Below are 12,950 nucleotides of genomic sequence, written 5' to 3' on the forward strand. Positions count from 1 at the left end.
TCAATAGTGTCAAGGTCTGTCAACATTTCTGTGCAATCTCTGGTTTCAGTCAGCAAAGCTATAAATTCTTATTTGAGTTCAGAACACTGACAGACTGACTTATCATAACATAAGCATAATGTGTTTCCACAGCTTTCAGCGAGGTTTGAAATAAAACATTCAAATTAATGCAAGTAAAATACACACACACACACACAGAGCAGTAACCCCTACAAGTCCCTATTAGAAATCAAGGCCCAATTGTGCTAAGTACTGTATAGTAAAACAGACTCTTTCTGCCCCCAAAGGGCTCAAAACCTAGGAATACTACTATTATAATAATGTCTTTAAATAATAAGTACTATACACACTCACTGGGGACATCTTTCTTATGAGATCATGTGCAACTACAAGCAAGTCTCTGTCTTTGATCACTTTTTTGCGGAATTCAGCAACGTCTCCTGGATGAAGCACCTCCAGCTGTTCAGCTGCTCCAATGACAGCTTCAATACAGCTCCTCCATGAGCACAGTGCTGGTATTTCTGGTGCTACAGCAGCACTCACTCCGGTTCCAATTACCAAAAGAAGATCCCAAGGCTGCTTCCTTATTAGACTTTTTAAAATCTTCCTAAAATAAAAACAGAAGATCTACATTTTCTACACACTATGTTATCTTGTCATAGTTTCTTAGGATTTTGATAGAAGAGCAATTTAGTGTGTCCATGTGAACTATTAGTGCTTGTAACAAGTGCCAAATTGACAGCCCTAGAGTAGCAATACTCTGTTTCTCAACAGATCAGCTTTGGCCAAGCAGCAGCAGCAACAAGCTTTCTCAAAGTGAGAGGTCAATGTACCTCAGCCCTAATCAAGAGAGACCACATCTACGATGGGAGAATGGGTATGAGACCTCTTACTACTCTATCTTTGGCCTGTATGCTGTGACTGCAACTAATGTGACAAATATTGCAAACTGGGATTTGTGATCAAGAACTGTACTCAAACCAAATTAATTTCACATAATTTACTTTTACTTAACAGCTATAAAGTAGCAATAGCTTATACTCACTAATATACTTAGCTGGATTTAAACTGGCAATCTAGAAATGCAACAATCTGTCGCCAATTTTCAATCCTTTGGGCCACCTACTCATCCTTTCAGAAGTTCTTTTAAGAGAGCTGTACTTCATAGTACCATTGAAAGATCTACTAAATATACAGACCCTAATGACTAAGTTGAAATATTTTAAAGAGACAAAGAAATAAGGTTCTAGTTCATCTGCATCTGTATGTTAATCAAGTGCTGCAGCAGACAGTGAATTTATGTACAGTTGTGGTGTGAAAGATAGTCACATACATGCTCCCCTTCCCCTAAACACCTCCCTCAGCTGTTTTCTGTTTATGATAATTATCTCCTCCACAGCTTTGTGACACCTGAAGCTTTCTAAACACAGGTTCACCCCAAAATGTTGCCTGCATGAGCTGCCCCTGGGTATTAGCTGTATAACAGCAAGCACAAGGAGTTCTCAGGCAAGTCTGATGGGGAGGCTTTCCGCAAAACAAAGTAAAACTGGACTTTGTAAAGAAACATCTCCATTAGTCCAAAATCATCCCTGAATGCAGAAGGCTTGGTAAAATAGATAGAATTACTGAGGGAGGGAAGCCTCATTTTCAATTATTTCATACAATTAAAGAAAAATTCTTCTTTCCTGAATTTCTTTTTCATTTATTTTTGAAGTTTTGTAGCTTCTCATTAATCTTGGCTTCAGCAGGCAAGCTTGAAGACCCTTTTTTCTGTTAAAACTCCACATAGTTATAGAATACAAAGTTACCAGAGACACAATCTACAAAGCTCTGGTTATTTACATCATATGCACATTACAAATTTGAGAAAAAATCTGGTAAGATTATCTGATAGAGATGCGGAATATATTTCAATAATGTGGAAGAACAAAATAATTTGACAAATATTCAACATTAAATTTGGTCTATAATATTTAACTCTTAAAACAGCCCTTATATCGTTGCTACGGGTGGGTGAGCAACTGACATTATCTGAATCTACAAGCAACAAGTTAAACATCCCTGTTGAAATTGCGTCAGGTACAGCAACAACTAAAGTGGCTAAAGAGCTGGTTTAGACAAATAAAATACTGCTTTTATGCTCACATTTCTTTCTGCTACAGCACACACAAATTGTTTGTTTCCTCCAGGCATACATGCTACCTATTTCTCACTAACAGCTTAACCAAGTATGAAATATACTGGCAATGGAAAAGTTTTGTTCTCAGGCAAATGTTTACAGACTTTTGAGACATATGTGGTGCCATTTTTAAACATTTAAAAAAAATATTTAAAAGTTTGGATTTTTTGGGTAGTTTTATAAAGTAACCTTCTCTCCCAATAATTTTTCTTTTTTTCTTCATGCTGTTGTCATAGCCTGTACTGAAACTATTTTCATGTTGCCCTTCAGCCAATATAAAGGGAGACCATCATGGACAGTAATTAACTCGAGGCTTTTTCAGTGGTAGCCTTGACTTTTGCACATTTTTGTTAACTTATTGAGTTTTCATATAGATAGTTTAAAACACAAAAACAAAAACAAAAAAAAAACCCACACCTAAAAGAGTCTAAATAAGTGCGGGGCGGGGAGGGGAAGGAAGAGTAGGAAGGAAAGTAAAACAGTGTACTAAAAATTTTGGAAGGCTAAAGCAGCAACTATGATCTATAACTTTTCACAAAGGTGCATCTGGAATTTTTGAAAGCTTCATCCTCACTCCCACAGTTACCTTTGACTCAAGAGTCTCAGTGGGTGATCCCCAAAGAACAGAAGTCCTACCCTCTCTCACACACACTAGTTACCATTATATTTACCTTGATTTTTGTTCACTTCTGTTGGTTGTCATTTCTTCTGAGTCCATCTCTGAACCCTATTTTAAAAAGATTAGCAACTCTTAATACCTCAGTTTATATATGCAATACCTAAAAAATGTGCAACAATTACTGCCAAAATTAAATATTGATGTATTTGACCATTTCTTTGCATTTTCAATTTATTAAATTAACAATTTGTGTGCGACTTCTCACAGACAGTAAAACTAATGTAATTACAGAAGAGGAACTTTGATTTCAAAGTTGTCAATTGATTTAAGTGGAGCTATGACAATTTACACCAGCTGAGGATCTGCCCTACCTCTAGATTCAAGAAGAGAGAAAGCAATTTTTTCAAAGTTATATTTGTCCTTTCCTTAACCCCAAATCTGAGTGGCAAGTGGAGGAAAGACACTAGCCGTCCCCTACAGCCCCCAACTAAAACCTCTCCAGCACATCATCAAGGATCTACAACCTATCCTGAAGAACGACCTATCACTCTCACAGACCTTGGGAGACAGGCCAGTCCTCGCTTACACACAGCCCCCCATCCTGAAGCAAATACTCACCAGCAACTACACACCACACAACAAAAATACCAACCCAGGGACCAAACCCTGCTACAAACCCTGGTGCCAACTCTGTCCACATATCTATTCAAGGGACACCATCATAGGACCTAACCACATCAGCCACACCATCCAGGGCTCATTCACCTGCACATCTACCAATCTGATATATGCCATCATGTGCCAGCAATGCCCCCCTGCCATGTACCTTGGCCAAACCAGACAGTCTCTACGCAAAAGAATAAATGGACACAAATCAGATGTCATGAATTATAACATTCAAAAACCAGTCGGAGAACACTTCAATCTCTCTGGTCACTCAACAACAGACCTCAAAGTGGCAATTCTTCAACAATAAAAACTACAAAAACAGACTCCAACATGAAGCTACAGAACTGGAATTAATTTGCAAACTAGATACCATCAGATTAGGCCTGAATAAAGACTGGAAGTGGTTGGGTCATTACAAAACCTAAACTTAATTTCCCCAATACTAATTTCTCCCTACTGTTACACACACTTTCTTGTCAACTGTCTGTAATGGGCCACTCTCTTACCACTTCAAAAATTATTTCTCCTCCCTGGATATCTTGCTGTTAATTGAGTTCTCTCGTTAGACTGACCTAACACTTGGTAAAGCAACCCAAATCTTTTCATGTATTTATACCTGCTCCTGTATCTTTTTACTTCATACATCTGATGAAGTGGGTTCTAGCCCACGAAAGTTTATGCCCAGATAAATTTGTTAGTTTCTAAGGTGCCAAAAGGACTCCTCTTTTTTTTTTTTTTTTTTGGTATCAGGAAGGTTTATAGAATATTTCAAGTTCTGAAGAATTACCTAGCCCAGCCCTTAAGCTATTACTAAACAATTACTAAAATTATGTTTCTGCTACAATAAAAACAAAACAGTCCAAAACATCTCAAGGTTGCGAACATGACTCATTCCCTGAAGACAAATTTATAATTTTTAAGTTATGCAGGAGGCCATAAACAAATTAAGAAACTTTACCTGTAAAGTATGCTACAAATTAAGAACTTTACCTTTCTGGTATGCTATGTTTCACTAGTACAAACACTTAGTTTGAGACATGCAGAGTACCTAACAAAAGTTAGGATAAGAAAACATTAAAAAGAAAAAGTGTCTAAGATGTCTGCCCTAAAGCAATTTTCTCTGTTATAGCTCTTAAATTAACATTTCAGGTTGTCATGCAAAACTTGCTCATGATAGTAGTCACATTTGGACACTCCTACAAAAAAACCTATCCTGCAAATCCTTAGATCACAGAAGATAAAGGAAAGGTCATTATCTTTCTTACACAATTCACTGAAATACAGCATGATTGGAGGGCAGAACCAGTTTAAGCTACTTATTCACTTAAATACAAAGGTTTTAGAGTAACAGCCGTGTTAGTCTGTATTCGCAAAAAGAAAAGGAGGACTTGTGGCACCTTAGCGACTAACCAATTTATTTGAGCATAAGCTTTCGTGAGCTGTAACCTCTTCCCTCAGTTAAACCAATGTAAATCCAGAATTAATCCACTGACCTTCATGGAGTTACTCTAGATTTATACTGGTGCAACCAAGATTATAATTTAGTCTGAAATTAATATGCTATAAAAACAAGACTATGGAATCAAGAAAACATTTTAAAACTGAGGGCACTATACTCAGAATAAGGAAAAATATATTAGAAAAATGAAATATCAAGTATATGAAAACACAAAGACAGTATGTAAATAACCATGATTCTGGTCTCATTTGGTTCCACTCATCAAATAATCTGCTCTTTCCAATCCTGCCTGCCCTGAAAGCTATTCCCTTGTTGTTCTTTTATTTGGGAAAATATTCCCCCCCTCCTCTCCTGGAATAGCAAACTGATAGAATTCTCTCCTTCCAAGAAGTTTTCTTACCAAGATTAAGGTCCAAAGTACCATCCTACTGCAACAATCTCAAGATGTATGCTGAAAAGTAACCTTTGCAAAACTATGTCTCCCCCCAACAGCCTTCTCTGGACAATTTAAACCCCAAATAATCCCAGAACTGCATTTTGGCAGGTTAATTTAACTACATCATCCTCCCTTGGACAGACGTCACGATATGCTTCTACAGACACAACGTTCTGAAGATTCAGAGCAGGCTGCACTGCAGGGACAGATGGATGGTGAAGAAATTTGGCAGCATGTGACCTCCAAAAGAAGAAAGGGGAGCGTTCATGTACCAGCAACGCAGATACAGGTAAGTAACCGTTTTCATGTTCTCTCCACAGGTACTAATGCGGAAAGTGGACTAGATGATACATCTGAGGGAAGAGAAAGAAGGAGACTCCGACGATTGGAAGGCATGAGATGCACTGTCCTAGGGTTGGGGGTTCCACAACCACTGCTCCCAAGAGAAGGAGGTGGGTGGTGGTGGTCGGGGACTCTCTCCTCAGGGGGACTGAGTCATCTATCTGCCACCCTGACTGGGAAAACCGAGAAGTCTGCTGCTTCCCAGGAGCTAGGATTCACGATGTGCCAGAGAGACTGCCGAGACTCATCAAGCCCTTGGATCGCTACCCCTTCCTGCTTCTCCACATGAGCACCAGTGATACTGCCAAGAATGACCCTGAGTGGATCACTGCAGACTACGTGGCTCTGGGAAGAAGGATAAACGAGTCTGAGGTGCAAGTGGTCTTCTCGTCCATCCTCCCCGTGGAAGGAAAAGGCCTGGGTAGAGATCGTCGAATCGTGGAAGTCAACGAATGGCTACATAGGTGGTGTCGGAGAGAAGGCTTTGGTTGAGTTCAGGATCCTGACACAGGGAAGAAAGGAGAGCAGCAGAATACGGACCCTGGACTTCAGAAAAGCAGACTTTGACTCCCTCAGAGAACTGATGGGCAGGATCCTCTGGGAGAATAACATGAGGGGGAAAGGAGTCCAGGAGAGCTGGCTGTATTTTAAAGAATCCTTATTGAGGTTACAGGGACAAACCATCCCAATGTGTAGAAAGAATAGTAAATATGGCAGGCGACCAGCTTGGCTTAACAGTGAAATCCTTGATGATCTTCAACACAAAAAAGAAGCTTACAAGAAGTGGAAGATTGGACAAATGACCAGGGAAGAGTATAAAAATATTGCTCGGGCATGCAGGAGTGAAATCAGGAAGGCCAAATCACACCTGGAATTGCAGCTAGCAAGAGATGTTAAGAGTTAAGAAGAAACAAGAAGGGTTTCTTCAGGTATGTTAGCAACAAGAAGAAAGTCAAGGAACATGTGGGCCCCTTACTGAATGAGGGAGGCAACCTAGTGACAGAGGATGTGGAAAAAGCTAATGTACTCAATGGTTTTTTTGCCTCTGTCTTCACGAACAAGGTCAGCTCCCAGACTACTGCACTTGGCAGCACAGCACGGGGAGGAGGTGACCAGCCCCCTGTGGAGAAAGTAGTGGTTCGGGACTATTTAGAAAAGCTGGACGAGCACAAGTCCATGGGGCTGGATGCGCTGCATCCGAGAGTGCTAAAGGAGTTGGCAGATGTAACTGCAGAGCCATTGGCCATTATCTCTGAAAACTCATGGAGATCAGGGGAAGTCCCGGACGACTGGAAAAAGGTTAATGTAGTGCCCACCTTTAAAAAAGGGAAGAATGAGGATCCGCAGAACTACAGGCCAGTCAGCCTCACCTCAGTCCCTGGAAAAATCATGGAGCAGGTCCTCAAGGAATCAATTCTGAAGCACTTAGAGGAGAGGAAAGCGATCAGGAAAGGAACAGTCAGCATGGATTCACCAAGGGCAAGTCATGCCTGACTAATCTAATTGCCTTCTATGACAAGATAACTGGCTCTGTGGATGAGGGGAAAGCAGCGGACGTGTTGTTCCTTGACGTTAGCAAAGCTTTTGACACAGTCTCCCACAGTATTCTTGCCAGCAAATTAAAGAAGTGTGGGCTGGATGGACTATAAGGTGGATAGAAAGTTGGCTAGATTGTCGGGCTCAACGGGTAGTGATCAATGGCTCCATGTCTAGTTGGCAGCCGGTATCAAGCGGAGTGCCCCAAGTGTCGGTCCTCGGGCAGTTTTGTTCAATATCTTTATTAATGATCTGGAGGATGGAGTGGATTGCACCCTCAGCAAGTTTGCAGATGACACTCAACTGGGAGGAGAGGTAGATACTCTGGAGGGTAGAGGATAGGATACAGAGGGCCCTAGACAAATTAGAGGATTGGGCCAAAAGAAATCTGATGAGGTTCAACAAGGACAAGTGCAGAGTCCTTGGAATCATAGAATATCAGGGTTGGAAGGGACCTCAGGAGGTCATCTAGTCCAACCCCCTGCTTAAAGCAGGACCAATCCCCAACTAAATCATCCTTAGGATGGAAGAATCCCATGCACCGCTACAGACTAGGGACCGAATGGCTCGGCAGCAGTTCTGCAGAAAAGGACCTAGGGGTTACAGTGGACGAGAAGCTGGATATGAGTCAACAGTGTGCCATTGTTGGCAAGAAGGCCAATGGCATTTTGGGATGTATAAGTAGGGGCATTGCCAGCAGATCGAGGGACGTGATCGTTCCCCTCTATTCGACATTGGTGAGGCCTCATCAGGAGTAGTGTGTCCAGTTTTGGGCCCCACACTACAAGAAGGATGTGGAAAAATTGGAAAGAGTCCAGCAGAGGGCAACAAAAATGATTAGGGGACTGGAACACATGACTTATGAGGAGAGGCTGAGGGAACTGGGGATGTTTAGTCTGCAGAAGAGAAGAATGAGGGGGGATTTGATAGCTGCTTTCAACTACCTGAAAGGGGGTTCCAAAGAGGATAGATCTAGACTGTTCTCAATGGTAGCAGATCACAGAGCAAAGAGTAATGGTCTCAAGTTGCAGTGGGGGAGGTTTAGGTTGGATATTAGGAAAAACTCTTTCACTAGGAGGGTGGTGAAACACTGGAATGTGTTACCTAGGGAGGTGGTGGAATCTCCTTCCTAAGACGTTTTTAAGGTCAGGCTTGACAAAGCCCTGGCTGGGATGATTTAGTTGGGGATTGGTGCTGCTTTGAGCAGGGGGTTGGACTAGATGACCTCCTGAGGTCCCTTCCAACCCTGATATTCTATGATGATACCTAATAGCAACTTTCTGCTTCTCAAGAGCTGTGTGCATAAGAGCAAGTAATCTACATCAGAGTTTAATAGCCATAAGGAGGTAATTCATCACTGCTATTAGAGTAATCTCTGTGCCTTTGCCTGATACAGATTCTGACTTTGAAGGATCCAAGATACCAATAGAGGTGATGTTGTCAAGTCTTCTTCAGTGACCGTGCCTAGAAAAAGGGAGGCTAGAGCTGGAATAGGAGTTAGTATTCAGTGTTGATTTCCTGAGAATCCTATGGCTTCTTTAGGATAGATGGTCTTCTCTGCAGGAATCATCAGTTATTCTGATCAGCAGTTGGCCCAACTCTTTTTACTATCTCTCATACTGGACTGGGTCTCTACTGGTGACTCATATCCCTCATGCCTCAGACCCTCAAAGTTTCCAGTGCCTCTACTTGTATGACTGATTCAAACTCATTGAGGGTTAATTGGTCCTTAGTATGTATTCTAGCTTGCAAAAAAGAAAAGGAGTACTTGTGGCACCTTAGTAGAGACTAACAAATTTATTTGAGCATAAGCCGTCGTGAGCTACAGCTCACTTCATTGGATGCATGAAGTGAGCTGTAGCTCATGAAAGCTTATGCTCAAATAAATTTGTTAGTCTCTACTAAGGTGCTACAAGTACTCCTTTTCTTTTTGCGAATACTGACTAACACGGCTGCTACTCTGAAACCTGTCATTATTCTAGCTTGGTATCCTCTTCCCTCAAGAAACCGTTCTCTATTTGGTGGATCTCCTTGCAGTGGGCACTTCGGCTTGGAAGTTGGGTAATCAGATAGCGTGCTAGTTGACTATTTGAAAGAGCTCTGCAGACAATACTTAGTAGAGTTTATAGCAGAGCAGAAAATGCATTTAAGTTGTGCCTCCTTCCCCTGCTCCCCTCTCCCCACATACACACTAACTTGCTCCGAAACAAGAATAGGTCAGTATTAGGCCAATAATCTCCTGCAGGCAACAGTTCCTGTACTCCTCTTTAGGGAGAAGTTTCTCAGTCTTACCAGCAGTGCAATAGCCAAGTCTGAAACATTCCAAAAGGCTCTGAACTCTGTTTCTGAATTATTTCCCTGTTCAGTGTCTGCATAAAATGTCAGTCACTCATCCCCCTGCCAAAGGTATCTGCAGCCACGCATTCAACTTACGCATGTTACAATTTTTTTTAACCCAAAGAAAACCTGGCTTAGACGCACAGCCAGGCCAGCACTGATCTGCTCAGGAAAGGCACCGGGTAAGAGGAATTCATAGAATAGAATACCAGGGTTGGAAGGGAACTCAGGAGGTCATCCAGTCCAATCCGCTGCTCAAAGCGGGACCAATCCCCAACTTCTGCCCCAGATCCCAAATGGTTCCCCTCAAGGATTGAACTCAGACCCCAGGGTTTAGCAAGCCAATGCTCAAACCACTGAGCTATCCCTAATTCAGGGATGACTCTGCCCACCTACCTGGTCTAAAAGTAGAAGTCGTGGAGTGGGAGAAGACGGCTGCTATTTTGACCCATGACAGCTCAACCCTCCCCCCCCCGCGGCCCCGGCTGCTGTGGGGCAGCAGCGCCCCCGGAGCGTTGTGCCCCCATGGCGCGGGGACAGGCCCGCGTCACAGGAGGCCCCCGCCCCCCGCAGGGTGAGGCGCTGTGTGCGGAACTCCCCGCGGCGGGGCCGTTCCCAGCAGCGCCCCGGGGCAGTAACGGCCCCTGCTCACGGTGAGCGGCAGAGAACGAGCCCCACCCCGGGCTCCGCCGCGCGGGGCCAAGGAGGCAGCGCCTGACCTGGGGGGAGGGGGAGGGGGAGGTGGGATGACGGGCAACGCCCCACAAACCTGCCGGGCTCCTGCGCCGTTATCCGAGCGCGCCTCCCTCTCAGCTTCACCCCTCAGGGCGCCGGCAAGAGGGGGCGGGGCCTCGCGGCGGCTTCTTCCCCCGCCCGGCCCGTGTCCTCTCAAACACCGTCCCTCGCCCGGGGGCCCGGCCGCCAGCCCATGGCTCGGTCCGGCTCCGCCCTGTCCCGCCTCCTCCTTCTCCTCCGTGGGGAGGCTGGCCCCCTGCTCTGGCTCTGAACACCCTGCAGCCCCCGCCCCCGCCGCACGTCTCCTCTCCGGGGGGGGAATAGGGGCAGGTGCGCGGTCAGCCAACAGCAGGACCCCGCCCAGGGCTGAGCCTTGAGAGCTCGAGCTCAAGGGCCAGGCCTGGGACACGTCAGTTCTGGGGGGGGGGATTTTTGCCCCACTGCGCAGGTGCGGAATTAATGTGTCTCTCCTTCCCCCCCCCCCACGCTGGTTCCCCGCCTCCCGCCATAATGGATGGTGAGGGAGAGGGAACGGGAAGCTGTAATTACACCTATTCCCCAGGAGGTGGTGCCAGAAGAGAGGGCAGCCGCTCACAAGTGGGAGCTGCCCGCTGCAGTGAGGGAGAGGGAGGCTGGGTTCCTCATAGAGCCCGGCCCGCGGGGCCAGGTGAGGAGGCTCGGGGTATGGGGGGGTTGGACAAAGTGGGGCACACTGGGCTGCTGGGGGAGGGGGTGTCACACAGACTGGGGTTCAGAAGGGCTAGTGGGGGGGAGAACGAGCAGGGGCACAGGATCTAGTGGGGTGATAACATTGAGGCAGGGTGTGGGGGTGCAGGGACATAGAGGGACAGGAGCAGTTATGCCTGGCTGAATGGAGAGTGGGGGTGTAGGGGCACATGGGGAGAGGGGCAGATGTGCCTGACTTAATGGGAGAGGAGCCCTAACACCCCCCCCCCAAAAAAAAACATTCCATACTTCTCCCACCCACACCAACCAACCCTCCAGGTTCACTTCCAGGTGCCTTCCCAGCAATTACATCCATCTCTCTCAGCTCCTCTGTTACCCCGACTGCCCCAAGCCTTTGCATTGCTTCTGAGCAGTGCAGGAAATATGTTTCTGTATTGTTATAATAATTGATCCCTCTCTGCTATTTAAATTTGCGTAAAGGATTGAAAACTGTGTGAGATTTTTAGATGTCTAATAGAAACACACTCACAGGAAAAATATTTCATTTTGCTGAAGGAAGGGAAGTGTAAACACATTTAGAGGAGGCCTGTAAAGCTAGAAAGTACGTAGCTGGAGGGGAACTGTGATTTTATAACCTCTGCTTCTAATTGAAAAAAATCATTCACAAGTCTACTGGCCACTTCACTGAGTATTATTTCTGAAAGTTGTTTGGGAGGTTAAAACAGAAACTGTTGTGCAATTGTGGAGTTGCTATTACAACTCTAACATTTAGAGATACTATTGTCTTATAAGCATCTAAGCCCCTTTCTTTTCACTAAAAGAAAAGGAGTACTTGTGGCACCTTAGAGACTAACAAATTTATTTGAGCATATGCTTTCATGAGCTACAGCTCACTTCATCGGATGCATGTTAGTCTCTAAGGTGCCACAAGTACTCCTTTTCTTTTTGTGAATACAGACTAACACAGCTGGTACTCTGAAACCTTCCTTTTCACTGAATTGGATCTGAGTTGGGACTTTTCAAAGTCTCCTATATATTAGGAAAGATAGTGAAATCAGGCAGTGGAGAAGAGGGTTTTTAATCTATCTCCTTTCCCCTTCATCCCTCCCACAAATGAATTTTTGAGTTAAGGAGGGAATATGGTCTCATGGAAGAGCCTCAGATTGGATTCAGCAGATTTAGCTTTATTCCAGTCTCTGCTACTGACTTGCCGTGGGAGCTTTGGCAAGCCACTTAACCATTCTGTGCCTCAGTTTCTCTATGAAAGGCAGATGATAATATTACCCACATCTGAAAAATGAACTAAGACCCATGGATGAAAAGTGCTAACTGTTGTTATGAAAGAAGGGAAAAAGGATAAACTGACAGTCTGTGTTAAATTGCAGACACTTAAATAGCACAGAGGGATCAATTATTATAACAACCAGTCAACAAAGAAAAAACAAGAACTAATCACCTTAAGCTAGGCAAGGAGATATCTGAGACTAGTATTAGGAAAAGCATTAGAACTATAAGAAAGCAGGATAGCAATGGAACTAACTGCAAAGGGAAACTGTGAAATTGCCTTCACTAGGGATAATCAAAGTTAGGCCTGACTGTCTATAGGTTTAGGGATAATTAAATAAGATTGTGAACTCAGAGTATTAACAGTATGTGACATATGTTGTCTGTAATGATAAAGAAACATACCTTCCCTAGCAGGTTGTTGTATTTGGAAAGTCACTTCTGAGTGACAATAATTACAGAACTCCTGATCAGGACGCCCGTTGATAGAGTTGAAATGTTTAGAACTGCTGCATTAAAATTCATAATTCTGAGCTGATTTATATCCTGGACAGTGCCGTTGGTTAGTATAGTATCTGGCTCATTTAGATCATTTCAGCCAGATTTTCTGGTAACACTGGTCTCCAATTTTGTGTTTACAATATTCGGGATTAATTTAGGCCACCTC

General features: G+C 44.0%; 1 protein-coding gene across 6 annotated transcripts in view; it reads right to left on the reverse strand.

The window, feature by feature from the left end:
* The window catches only part of FAM118A (family with sequence similarity 118 member A), a 31,677-nt gene extending 20,944 nt beyond the window's left edge, over positions 1-10,733 (reverse strand). For 5 of the 6 annotated variants that reach the window (XR_014711668.1, XR_014711669.1, XR_014711670.1 and 2 more), the window contains exons 1-3: positions 10,347-10,473; positions 2,851-2,906; positions 355-607 (exon numbers count right to left, since the gene is read on the reverse strand). Coding sequence is in view for 2 of the 6 variants with exons in the window: in XM_084628359.1 (XP_084484485.1) it covers positions 355-607; positions 2,851-2,897 (300 nt within the window). In the remaining 4 variants the exon portion in view is untranslated. Of the gene's footprint in view, positions 1-354; positions 608-2,850; positions 2,907-10,346 lie in introns of all 6 variants that reach the window. The other variant, XM_084628360.1, reaches the window with a different exon arrangement.
* Positions 10,734-12,950: the final 2,217 nt, after the last annotated feature.

The sequence above is a fragment of the Lepidochelys olivacea genome (genome assembly GCF_965140295.1).
Source record: "Lepidochelys olivacea isolate rLepOli2 genome assembly, chromosome: 1".
Classification (NCBI taxonomy): Eukaryota; Metazoa; Chordata; order Testudines; family Cheloniidae; genus Lepidochelys; species Lepidochelys olivacea.